The sequence below is a fragment of the Oxyura jamaicensis genome, chromosome Z, assembly GCF_011077185.1.
Source record: "Oxyura jamaicensis isolate SHBP4307 breed ruddy duck chromosome Z, BPBGC_Ojam_1.0, whole genome shotgun sequence".
In the NCBI taxonomy this organism is placed as follows: Eukaryota; Metazoa; Chordata; class Aves; order Anseriformes; family Anatidae; genus Oxyura; species Oxyura jamaicensis.
In genome coordinates this window covers 55,511,661-55,525,514 of record NC_048926.1, presented here as the reverse complement: position 1 = coordinate 55,525,514, position 13,854 = coordinate 55,511,661, and the positions used below count along the sequence as shown (strand labels likewise).

The following is a 13,854-nucleotide window of genomic DNA, read 5'->3' as shown; positions in this document are numbered from 1 at the left end:
CCCCCCCCCCCCCCATCCACAGAGGAAAGGGGGTGGTGGAAAAAAATCTATTTGTTCATAGTCTATATATAAGTGAATTCCTCATGTTATGAGATTTCCAGCTCTGAGGCTTACAGAGAAGTTCTATGCAGCGACACACAGCATGGATCCCACAGATGTCAAATGTAAATTATTAGATTCAAGACATTCACATCTGTGTGAATATGCTATCAGATTTATGCATACAAAAAGTTAAAAAAAATAACAACAAAAAACTTTATAACAAAGTCTGCTCTTCGAAAGATACAACTATTCCTTACTGGAGCAACATACAAGAAAAAAAGTCTACACGTTTTCCCTCCTTGGCTGCAAAGCTGTATTTTGCAAAGCTGTATTTTGTGGGAACAGTGCTCATGGTCACCCTTTATCACCACTTGGAAATTGCATTACATTATTTTTTCTAGTAGATAAATATCCACTAGATATATATACTTAAACAATTCAACAAAGCAGTACTTTCAAAGGAGATTGATTTTTCATTTCACTCTTTAAAAGTGAATCATAAATATCCAATTTTACATTATACACAGTGCAAAATTGTCTTATAGTACTTTTATTTATTAAAAGGAAAGGAAATAGTATACATAGTATTACTCGATCACAATCCGGACGTCATATTTGCCATTTCTTTATCATTCCAGTTTTGAAGAGAACTTTTCATGTCAACAATGAATGAATTTCACATTACTTATCACAAGCAAAAAGAAAATAAATCACATAAACTTGTAACACAGAGCTTTATCCATCTCTCTCAGGAAGTAAAATCCTTTCAGCCTGCTCTAAACCAAGTACTTCTTGGTTTATGATCATTACTTCTTGTCACATCAGTTTAGTTGCACCTTCTAAAATGTAAAATACCTCCTTGCACTGTTGTGCGTTGGGCTGTCTCCAATTAGTCTATAATAAAAGTCCATTATTTTAAAAAAAAAAGAGAGGAAAGCTCATTTCTTCTTTTCAAAGTAGCGTGTTCAGGAAAGAAAGCTAGTACCAACAAGCATGTTAGTCATGCTAAGATTCTGACTACAGTTTTCCTTTCCAAGTCCCCCTAACTGTTCCATGCATTTCAAACTCCTTCTGAGGAAAAGATTATAATTTAATGCTATACAGAGCAATTATTTGCTGTTGCTAAAATAAGAAACCACGCAATGCCATTCACATAATTTAAAAATTTTAACATCTCTTCACAGTGATAAAACATACATTTATATCCTTCAGTCCGCTAAAAAACAAGGATACAAATAGCTGGTGGAATTTCAGGGGAATCAGAAATCCTACTTGAAATTATTTTGCCCTCATTTAATCTACCACCTTGGAGACCGGACAACTGAATGGCAAAGGGAACTCTAAGAAAAGAAAAAAAGCACATCTGAAAAGAACCTTGCAAATGTCGTATCAACCATTCCAAAAGTTATAGGTCATATCAGACAATCTAACTTGTCAAAACATCACAGTTCCAAGTCATCAGGCAAAAAGAAGCACTCAGAGGTCCCAGGCGCACCCACAGGTGACAAGGCCCCGGTTCCTATGGCACTTCCAGCGGCGGCTCGAGTTCAGCTGAAGCACCCTTCTCCAGATGAGCAGGATCCAACAAACCCACAGCTCCTTGACAAAGGGCACCCAGAAGCTTGACGGATATCCCAGCTCTGCAGCTTGTTCATGTAGGTGCAGGCATACAGCCACATCTTCCATCTGTGGGAGGAGCACCCTGAGCTGACGGTACCTCCAGAACAACGGGTTTTCCTCAGACAGACATGATCAAAATCAGAGCTGTGCATGAGCATGTGCTCATTAAATGGTCGTGCCAACTTCATTATAAATAGGACCAAGGCATGACTGTAAGTATTTGCTTTGGATGGAAACGTCTATGGAAACATTACAGGCCCTATTCTGAGTTTTCAGGCTGCGTTCAGTCACTACACGTAGAGGCAAGAGACGGGAATCGCTCAGAACGGGGCCTTAGAGAGTGAACTCAAACCACTTCAAAAAAAGCTTACGGATTTTACTCACTAACAAAAAGGGCTTACATGATTTTCCATACTCCCTCACAAGTATCTCAGTTGGTTCCACAGCAATTAATGTCTACAATCGAGGGCTGTTGAACCAACACAAAATGACTGTTTCAGTTATGGTACAAAGTCAACGTTCAAAAAACAAAGAAGATATTCAAGCACCTTCTGAAAACAGGGATACAAGATAAACCCACAGAAATCTACTACCAGAAGAGCAGACTGGGCACGCAAATGTCTTTCTTGGTCCGTACATATACAATAAAGTCTCCTGAAAGAAATTTTCATACAACCATCTCCCAGTGCCAAGACAATTTGCTAAAAAGCCCTGAAAGTTTAAAAAACGTAACAACAGAAACTGAAACACAACTTTGCTCTCTCTACACCAAAATCCCAATTGAAATCATTCCACTTTTACCATTTGGGATTTGAAGTGTTTGTATTTGACAGAAAGAGAAGAATTGCCAAGTTTTAGACCTTGCCAGAGCCATGCACAGACCTGGGTCCACTGCTGCTGATCCGTAGGAGCTGTGCAGGTAAACTCCCACCTGCCTGTGAAATTTATGCACTACTTATTATGTTTCCTAGTGGCCTAACACCAACACTCTGCAACAGCATGCGGGAAACTCAGATTTCCTTCATGAGGTTCTCAGCATCAAAAGACAACAACAAAAGTTACAAGCACTATAGCAAGAAGTTTGCAATAGAGAGCCATTTCCCACCTCCAGCCTCCCCAAGGAAGTAACCATGAGAGTGCAGCACACACTTCCTTCCCCTAGCCTTACTGGCATTATCTGGCTTCAGACTTCATGCAAAACCTCGCACCATTACGGCTATTTCCCCCTCGACACTGTAAACAACGTGCAAAAGGACAGACTAGCGCAGTCTTAGGGACAGCATTTCAACCGCACCAAATCAAACTGAGAGAGCCAGCTCTCACGGAAGAGGCAATACTGCATTTTTTATGCCTGTTTTGTAACTGTTTTTTCATCGTAACACAACACAGTACATTAAAAAAAATACATAAATGAAGGAACAGTGAGGAATGATGCAAGCGCGTGCAGCAGCAACATAAAGCACTTTGTTGTTAACTCTGAGAATCATGCAAATATAACAAATGTCTTAATTCTTGAGAGAGAGAGTAAGAGAGAAATGGGGGAGAGTGAGAACACCAACAAGCTTGGAAGTGATGACATTACTGTTCCTACCAGATCATATCTAAATTTCATGACATTTGAAATCCTGTCTCAGATTTAACATGCCACTAACGTAACCTTCATAAATAGCATTACAAGTTCTTAGTTTTCAGCAGGCATGGCTCAAAGGCAACTGGCAACGAATAGGGACAATCTAATAAAGAGCTACATGCACACACTGCGATGCTCATAATATAATAATCTCGAACATATTTTACTCCCTAAGATAGCTTTTACATATGGTAGGTACTATGCACCTACAGAGAGGCCACAAATTCAGAGCTCCATGTCAGTAAGTACATGGATGACTGCGATGGTGTATAAAGCGCATATACCTCCAAACTACCATTACCCTTAAGCCAGAAAGGCAACTGCTGTTCAATGCAAAATTCTATCTACAGTCCAAGGTTTCCGACTGCTCTGCTTTGAAGCAAGCTGCACCCTTTGAAATTGTGATGGCTTTGGCTATGATAAAATTTGTTTTCTTCATGAGAGCTGGCATGGTGCTACGGTTTGGATTTGTGGCCACAACAGTGCTGGTAACACACTGATGTTTCATTGCTGCAGAGCAGTGCTCCCACAGAGCCTGAGGTTCTCCAGCTCCTGGTGCTGCCCTGCACCAGGAGCTGGGAGGGGACACAGCCAGGACAGGCAGCCTAGACTGGCCAGAGGGATGTCCCACGCTATGTGGTGTCATGGGCAGCCACGACAGCTGGGGTAAAGCCAGAGGAAGGGGGGACATTTGGAGTGATGGCATTTGTCTTCCTAGAAGACCATAGAAGACCTAGAAGACCTAGATGTGATGAGCCCTGCTTTGCTGGGAGTGGCTGAGACCTGCCTGCTGATGGGACGCAGTGAACAGGTTCCTTGTTCTGCTTTCCTTGTGCGTGGGGCTTTTGGCTTAAACTGTCCTTATCTCAACCCACAAGGTTACTCCCTGTAACTTACAGCCCTCTCCCCATCCCACTGCAGGCAGTGAGCAAGAGGCTGTGTGGGGCTCAGTCACCTGCCAGGGCTAAACCACAACCAGAAGAAAGCTTAAGCAGAACTTTTATTTACTAGTACAAGCAGTGTACGGGGGCAAAAGCCCGACATTTCTATAGGAGGGAGGCCACGTATATTTCAATTTAGAAATAAAAGCTTTCATGCTTGCAGTTAAGTGTGTTAAATTTTATTTCTAGAACCTTTTCATAAGAAAAAAACATTTCTGACAAACAAAACAGAGTCAGGATGCTTCAGGACCAGTGTCAGCACTTTCTCTCTTGGTTTAATGAACTCAGAAGGCAGAAGGGAATAATCCAATAGAAGAAAACACAACCAAGAAATATTAGGAACGTATTCCTACAGAAATCCTCATATCATACATGTGCCTTGCTGAACAGAAGCAATTGCTTGGCTAACAGCATGCGCTTGTCTCCCCTGATGTTACAAGATCACACGCACACATTTTTAATAGCCCAAAAACACACAACTGAACATACAAGAATATGTACTTTTATATAATCAACATAATCATTTAAGAAGAAAGAGGAACAGAGCCACTTGTGCTTTGAGCATAAAGCAGCATTTACTAGTCCTCTTAGCATTACTTAAGTACAGAAAACAGAACAGAACACACTGGCACAGATGGAATAAATTCTAAAAGCCTTACATAAATCACAATGTTGCTAAAGTAAAGTGGGTCTGCTAAGAGGTCTGCACCCTTCACTCACACAGATAAAGACATTTCCATTTGGCAGTCATAAAAAACAGGACAGGCTCTGTTGTTTTTTGTGGTATTATTACTGAAGTGCAAACATACACGCTGACCCTCTGTACAGTTTTACTTCAAGCCCTCACCAAAAAGCAGGCACTACAGGAAATCCATCCAAGACACAAAGCACTGGCAGTATCCTAGTGACAAGCACCACTTTGCAAGAGATTGATTTCAGGAGACAAGCAAGTCTACAGGAGCAACCAAAGTGGTAGAGGTTTACAGGAATCTGTGCAGTTAAGTATGTATCACTGCTTCTTTGACTGGGTCACAAGGGAAGGACAAACAAAAAATGCACAAAACAGATGTTGGCTTGAAAAAACACATCGTATTTTGTTGTATAATCCTAACTTCAACTGTTTTTCCTGTATTGTGAAGGTGGATAAATGCCACTTTCCAAACCAAAATAAATAAGGCAACCTAAGATCCAAGCCATACAAGGTCTCTCTATTCAACTTCCCTTCCTCCTGCCTGCAATGGAAGGCCTACCTTTGCCTTTTTGCTTTGTAATTATTTTTATTCCACTTACAAATGTGAGATCAAATATTTCAATAGCAAGCTCCTGCACGTAGCTTAGAGCAAAATTCCACCAAGAAGGCTGTATGATAGAATTTAAAACAATACATGGTTATGTATTTTTAAACCCTCTCTTATCTTAAATTGCCATAAGAAACAAGAGCTGAGAGTGTAATCTCAATTAAGCCTCTGTTTATTTGTCTTGGGTGCTTCTGAAAGACTTCCTTAAAGCCTTTTCCTGATTTTTAAGGAAAGCACAAACACATTTTCTTTGGCAAGACCTCAAGACTGCAGAACCACATGAATCAATTACATTTCAACATCTAGCAATAAAGTTTTTTTAAGTAGATTGGCACATAATTATTGACATGTCATTTCAAATCACTACCTTTTTTGCTGTCAATAAAAATAAAATGTTTTGGTAGATAACAAAGAGAGTGACTATAATTTACTGAATCCTTTAGCTATTCAGCTGGCAAAAATGTAAGTACATAACTTTCCCTGGAGGTATGTAGAGATTACTGGAGAATGTAAAGCTACCCAATACAAGCTTTGTCCAGATTTTGATACCCCACGTAGGCATAACATGTCCATTCACACTTTGCCAAGTGTTGTCAGTTCTCAATCTGCAGGACTTCAGCTTCCACAATGAAAAGTAAGGGGGAGGTGGAGGGAAGGGAAGAGCAGAAGGCTGTTTTAAGTGACACTACTCTTTAGCTGCTGGGAGAAGAAACCTTACACGAGTCCCAGCAGCATTACAGGCTGCACTCTGTCCTCAGTCACTGATTGGGCAAAATGCAAGGACATAAGGGAAAGAGGGCACTGAAAATTAATGTTATTAGATAGCCTTTTAGTTTCCTGTTTCCAACATGATCAAGGGTATGTTTTGCAATTAAAAGGATAGAAAACATTTGACCACAGGGATCCAATGAAAAGGCATCCAGCCTTGGGACTCACTGGAAGCTGTCTTAAATTTCTCGAGCTTCTGAAGCTCCCAAATTCGGGGCTGTCGACTATCTTCTTGACTACATATAGACATGGCTGATGAATGCCAGGCTGTTCACAGCTAAGTTACAAAAGATTTCTCTGCCAGTTATCAACTGCTCTGTAGATATAAAATAGAGAACTCTGCAGCTAGTGGATTGTTAGACATATTTTAAGACTGCGTACAACCTAGTGCTTGCCTAGTTGGCTTTGTTTGTTTGTTTTCTTAAGCAATAAATTCCAACTATCAAACCCTCTCATCGTGAGCACATTCTAAAACAAACAAGAAAACCCAGCAACAACAAACAAGAAAGCCTGACGTGCCTTTTGGACTGCTATTCTTACTTAATACACATTTGGTAACTCCTACGAGATGTAGCATAAAAACACCTGTAAGTCAGAAGCAAATGAGTATCTGTCAGACTTACTTTACGACAAGACAAAGCACTCCAACGGAGAAAAAAGGCAGTTTGCCTGCATGGTAGCTCAAGAAATACTGAGATCTGAACTGCTCCAAGAGCTGTCACATACTCACTGTCAGCTTGAAATCAGCTTCATTACAGCCACCGCCTCGACGGGGAAGGAGACAGCCCAAATATCAGACACTTTCAGAAGGTACCCGGGGGATCATCTCTTTCACTCAGTGTCACCACAGAAAAAGCAGGTGGGAGAGCTGCTGACTGCGCCAAGTGCCAGACCGATCCGCGCATCAGATAAACATGCCCTGCAGGGTTTGTGGAAGGTTTCTGCAGAAATACCAGCAGGGTCACTCTAGAGCCAGCCCTGCAAGAGCTCCAATCAACAATCCATGCCCGCCCGCAGGTATTTCAGTCTTGTGAGTACACTGGGTTGCTCTGACCAGAAACACAGATATCCTCGGCTGCATCACTATTACTAGATTTATACCTATTTCAAAACACAAACTGCTGCCAAGAAAAGGAAGAAAATAACAAGGTGAGAGGAAGAGATACAACAAGGGGAGAGGGACACAAGTCAGTTTCTCTCTAGACAAAGCATATTTCTAACCACTGTTTTTTATTTAGAAGAATTTTTGTGAATCATAGACCTGTCAATGACACATCCCTTTAAACTAACGCTTCAGTTCTGCTCCACAAGTGTTTTTTTCCCCTTCATTGATCTTAATCCCACAACCACTACTTCTGCAGATGAAAAGTTATCTTATAATCCCCTGCATTCAGATACTGCCCATTCATAGCTGTCACTGCTTTACATACATAAAGGGGGGGAAATAGCACAAGGAACATAAAGGATATTGACATTTAGTGTAGCCTCTTCTATTCTAGGCACCATCCCTCCAGCACAGCAGCAGCCTGAACTTTTGCCAAATCAATCAACAGAGTTGCCAACAAGTCAGTTGCTGTGACGGAGCCTGCTCGCTCAATCAGAGTACATAATGCAGAACAAAAACAGCGCTCCCACCACTGCAATGCAGACCACCGTCATAGTAGCATCACAGCATCATAACCACGGAAGACAGACGTGAAGGAAAATTTAAACTGTTTCCTTGAACGTCCTTTTTTTTTTTTTTTTTTTTTTAAGTTTAACAGGCTTGCACACTTTAAACAACATTAGTTAGCTCTTACCTTCCTCTCGTTTATATTTCATTTGCTACAGCGCACATTTTGTGATGGCCCCCTCAATCATTTTCCAGTTGTTTGCAGAATAGCACTTCACTCATACACATCTTCATACTTAAGAGACTCACTTGTGCCAAGACCTCATTAATATGCCTGTCAGCGACAGATTTGGATAGTAAAACTGACAGCTCATACAGCCTGCCTTCACAGTTCCATTTTCTGAAAAAAAAACTACTTTTTGTCTTTTTCTCTTACCTGCAGAAGCTTCAGCTTAGAAGCAATGAGGGTTTTAAGAGATTCTGAAGCTTTTTGGGCTCCCACAAATACAAGCCTGGCTGTTCCAGAAAGATTGGCTTATGTGCATGAGAAACAGTCACAAACGTCTATTGATGCATTAACAATTCATTATCACAGCAGAATACATAGTTTTCAAGTGTCAGATTTTATACAAAAGGAAGGCTTAAAACTACAGCAGTGCTTGGCCCCACAACAGTAAGCAAATGAGGCACATTCTCAGTTTTAACCACAAGTGGTTCCCCTTAGAAGTCAGTGGCACTGTGACACGGATGTGCAGTCAGACAAGAACTTGAATGCTTGCAGAATCGATTCCTTCCTTGTTAAAGAGTGATTATAGCCCCAGAACAGCTCTCTGCACTCAGCCATGCTCACCAAGGAGGACTAAAACAGGATCTTCAAAACAGTGAAACTTGTTTTCCTCATGAAACAAACACAAAAAAAAAAAACCTAAAACACCCTATTTCCACAGTAACAAAAAAAAACACCAAAACATCTCAAATTTCTGTGGGACTAGGAGTCCTGTCTCTAGCTGAAGGTCAGTGCAGCCCTGTTACCCCAAACAAACCAACCGAAGAACTTGGCACTGAGATCTTATTTGAGCCTCTTTCACGAGTCAATGCTCACCATGGGCTAAAACATCAGCTGCGCCCCAAGGAGGCAAGCGGAGCAGAGCACACCCTATAACCTTGACACCCCTACCTCCGCGATCAGCTCGATGAGTTTTCTGGGGCTCTTCCCTCTCTCCACATTCCCTTCAAGAGCCTCCATCTGTTCACTTCCTTTCTTCCTGGCTACAGGGTACCAAATATTTTTGTGGTTCTTACAATTTAAGTTCAACGTAACTGCACTATTTAAAGCAGTACCAAAAGTAGTGAAAATGCAGCTATTAGCATGTATGTATGACTCTTTAAAACATTTAGATAACAAAAAAAACAGCTCTTAAAAAATGCTGTCGTGTTTTAAAAGTTCATTGGATGTCATTTTAAGGTACTGCTGGGCAGAAGTCTAAGCAGTAGCTGCAGACAAATTTGTCTCATAGCCAAAGGATTAGTATTGCTTTCACTCAAAGAAAACCTACTATTTTTGTTCTTCTACATGATCTCTGCTATTGTACATCATGAACAAAAATGTAGTTTATTGTCCAACTAAGTTGGAAATTCACTGGACTTTATTTAAATCGCTGTGTGAGGGAGTAAAAGAAAAGCTTGAGCTGAATTCATCGCTGAAAAAAGAGAGGTAACCTTGACTTCTTTAGTAGGTAATTATTATGCACACTGGATATGAAAACAATATTCTGATTAGCTGTTTGTTTAGGAAAAAAAAGCCTGTTGATCAACTATCTTTTACCAGTTTTCAGCGTTATTCTATAGCTGTCATTATAGGGCTTTATCTCGTACATGTGTGCCTGTGGCCTCGCAAGGATCAAATGGCTGCTGGACTATGCATGCACCATGTTGCCAGAAAAAGATGATGGGAGAGTCCTGGAATACTTTTCCAGACAACAGATAGTGAGCTCAACAAAAGCCTTCAACATTTTTGACTCATTAGCTATCTTGCAAGTGGAATACCATCTCTGCAGCAGAAATGTAGTAACAGGCAACCCATGCTCAACATTCATGCTCTGATCTTCAGACATAGTTTTAACAGGGAAAGACATTTTCAGTCTCTTTCCAACTCAGTGTTTGCTCTTGCCAAGAGAAAACACTTTAGGCAGATTTATAATTTCTTTCAACTCTATTCTTCTCTTCACATGTTCATCTACTTCCTTCCTCATTCTGGTCATCAAATTACTTTTCTTTCTACAACAGACACTGGAGTACTTACTCTGTCCCAGTTATGTTGCTAACACAATGCATCCAGATCCAAGCTCGCAGTATAAAGTACCAGCAGAACAGAGCATATAATTATTTGTCTGTGTACATACAGTAATGCAGCAAGGAGAGGGATGACATCTCTCAGCTACTCAGACTGTATCTGAATTACTGCATTTATTTCCAAGCATTCACTGCTAGACAGAGACTTCACAGAAGTGCCGTAAAAGCAAACAAATACCTAGCTCATTGAGAAAAGGGGTTCTAGATTAGCTTAGCTGACACAGGAGCACAAGCTACAGATGTTACAACATGGCTTTGTAGAAAAACACCATCCAGCAGCATGGATTTGAACAATGCGAGACGCATTTAGAAACACAGATGGAAGCAAAAAATTTTTGTTGGTAATACTTGATTAGAGCAAAATGCAGGGATACGTAAAACAAGGGACAAAAAAACACACTTAGCACCAACATCTCAGACTTTTTCATCTATCAACCTGCTAAGACAGACTATTCAGTCTTGCTTTAATCTGTATTATTAGGTCCTCAACAAAGAGGAGGCCTTCTGGTCCATGACACAACAGCATACAACACTGACAGTTACGGGTAAGCATATAGTTAGGCTTACCCCAATACTTAGGCTATGCACAGAGAGCACGTTCCTGCAACCTCCTGTATGTTTCTCCTAATACTACTGGCACAATGAAAGAAAACATTTCAGCATTGGCAGGAACAAGCTGAAATAAATTTTGCAAATTACTTTCTTTCACAAATTATTTCTACCTTGCTTGGCTTATATATATATATATAGTCTGCAAAAGGATTCTGCACTTATTCCCATGGGAACCTTTTTATCTTGTTCTTCAGTTTAGCTATGTAATTAGGTTTCATTTTAAAGCTTCCATTTGCTGTGAAAAACATTAATATGATTCAAAAAAGTTAAAGTGATTGCTGTTTGCATTTCAGCATATCATCACAAATTACTCTGTGTGTACTTTCTTGATTTTGCACATCACATATCTTAAGTGAGAAACGTGCTGTTGCAGTGTTTCTACATTTTCCTTGTATGTCAAATGGGAAAAAGAGTTTAAAACTTAAGGTACTAAACAGGAAATGGTGAAATAGTCTTTCAGAAATATATACAATCTAAAAGTAAAAACAGAAAACTTGCAACATGTTTTGCAATATTGTCCAAAAGAGACATGCCCCAATTTACATAACATATCCCTATTAGTCAGAATTTCATTTGTTATCACTGGAAACGTTTCACTTCTTTTTGTGTGTGAAACAGTTTAGGTAACAAATTGCCAGTCAGATTAATGAATTCTGTTCACTATTTCGCAGTTCCCAGTTTTGAGGGATTTGAGATCACACAACATAGGAAAAAAAAAAATCACTTGCAACAAAAATGAAGTCTTGCATGTACTTCTAATTACACTAACTACTCACATTTCTGGAAAAGTCTCAAATTAAGAACAGTTACCTAAAATAGAAGAATTTGGCTCAAAAATAAAATGCTATTAGTAGCATAAATGTTCCTGAAACATTTACTAATTCAGCTATTCCAGGCCCTAAGAATAGATCTGTGATGAGGTGTTCCTCCAGAGCTACAGACCTCAAACATACCTCCACCTATGCCCCCGGGAAGGAGGTAAAGGGCAGCAGAGATCTCTCCAGCCAGGACTGGACCTAGGCTTCTAGTGAAGAGGCGGGACAACGTGATGTCTAAGAAGAAAAGGAGGGAGACTAAATGCTATTTGTAATTTCTACAAGCGGGACTCAACACTATTAATTTCTGCAAGGGAAACTAAACTGCTCCCTGAAAACCTTAAGATTCAACCTGTTCCTTCTGTTTTACAAGGGTAAGAGCCGCAGAGAGCTCAAGAGCTACAAACGTAACATTTTCAGCTTCCTGTGATAGTCATCTTTCCTTTCAAGTTTACACAGCACTTCACACAGGAAGTCAACATACAGATTGACAAAGAGAACTCATTACTACCGTCTAAGACCAAACCAAAAACCTTTCAGTTACTGTGCAACCCAGTTTGCTCGAAAAATCTGTTCCCTAAAAATCTGCCTTCCAGACCCCCAGCCCTGAAACAACTACTCCATTCAAAAACCAATAGTGTAAGCCTCCTCTTCAATTCAGATTTCACCAGCTGCTGAGCACCGAACACCCACAAAGATCATCAAGATAACAAGCAACATCTCTGCTCTCATCTTTGCACATTCTCTTAGTCTCCCTTCCAGCAGAGGCAGCTTTCTGGAGGAAATGTGTTGGCGAATGCCAGCCAGCTCCACGTTTTCTTCCCAGCAGTCTCACCACCACCTCTGGGCCACAGCTTTCACTTCAGGGAACTGAGTCAGGAAGTTCTGTGCATGACCGACCGTCACTTCTCAGTAGTAGCAGAAAGCACCCTCGGGCTGCGTGCTCAGGCCACGACACCACTTCCATTTCCACAGATGAAGAGCAGACCTTTTCGGTGTTTTGTTGCACAATGCAGGAGCAGGGTTATGGCAAACAGACCTTAAACAGACAGCCAACACGATGGCCGCCTCTTAAAAAGATGGGAAAAGGCTTAGCAAGAGGACTTCAAAAACAATCCCCTCCCAAGCTGCATTAAAGACGAAGTCTCTTCGCCGTGAGTACGGGAGTGTAGATTACAACTCTGTGACTGCAATTAGCTGAAGGATCTAAAGCCAGGATTAAGTACCAAAACAAAATACCAACTGTTTGTACAAACTGCAATGACAACATAGCATAACGTCCCCTCCACAGAGGTGTCGTTAAAAAAAGAAGAAGAAAAAAAGAAAAAGAGTCAATATTGCTAGTTAAACCAACAACATAACCCCAGAGTGGGTTAGCATCTGGCTGCTAACCTTCAGATTTCGAACTCCGCGGCGCACAAATTGTAGTTTTAGTGTATTTGAGAAGAGGGAAGCGTACAGGAATAACGACACATTTCTGCAGTGAAATAGGAAAGTTACTTTTTGCTGCATGCTTTTTTTTTTTTTTCCCCCCTCCTGAATCTGTCATATAAGTTCTGTCCGGTCCCTGAGGAATTAAAATGCACCGCAGCAAACTCTGCCTCACGCCGGAGGTGCGGCCAGAGGCGTGCCCGCAGCGTGCCGGCCCCAGCAGCCGCCCGGGACGGATGCTTGCTGCGTGCCCGGCGCCGTGCCCCGGCTCCATCTTTGGCTGCTGCCTCGGCTGCGCTCCGGGCCGGGGGCGCCGCGGCTGCACCGGGAAAGCGGCGACCACGGCGGGGACCGGCGGGCATGGAGCAAGAAGAGGAGGAGGAGGAGGAGGAGGAGGAGGAGGCGGCGGCTCCTTAGCCCTGGCAACACCAAGACCCGAGGACACGTCCCAAGCCGCGGGCAGGGGACCGCCGTACTCACCGCTGGGGAACGGCTCCATCTTCCTGCCCGGCTCCTCCCGCAGCCCCAACGGCGAAGCCCTGGCGCGACGAGCGGAGGAGGAGGAGGAAGAGGAGGAGAGAGGAGGAGGCGCAGCCGCCGCTCTTCACCCGTCCTCCCCCCGCCGCCGCATGCTCGCTCCCCGGGCGGGCGCTGCCCTGCCGCGGCTCGGGACGGGCCGGCCGCAGGCCCCGCCCGGCGCCGCCCCTCCGGCGGCCGCGGGCGAGGCAGGCCC

At 42.1% G+C, this 13,854-nt stretch overlaps 1 protein-coding gene across 5 annotated transcripts in view; it reads right to left on the bottom strand.

The window, feature by feature from the left end:
- The window catches only part of LNPEP (leucyl and cystinyl aminopeptidase), a 61,973-nt gene extending 48,189 nt beyond the window's left edge, over window positions 1-13,784 (bottom strand). For 2 of the 5 annotated variants that reach the window (XM_035309478.1, XM_035309480.1), the window contains exon 1: window positions 7,030-7,289. Coding sequence is in view for 1 of the 5 variants with exons in the window: in XM_035309477.1 (XP_035165368.1) it covers window positions 13,602-13,620 (19 nt within the window). In the remaining 4 variants the exon portion in view is untranslated. Of the gene's footprint in view, window positions 1-7,025; window positions 7,290-13,601 lie in introns of those variants that run through there. The other 3 variants (XM_035309481.1, XM_035309477.1, XM_035309479.1) reach the window with 3 other exon arrangements.
- Window positions 13,785-13,854: the final 70 nt, after the last annotated feature.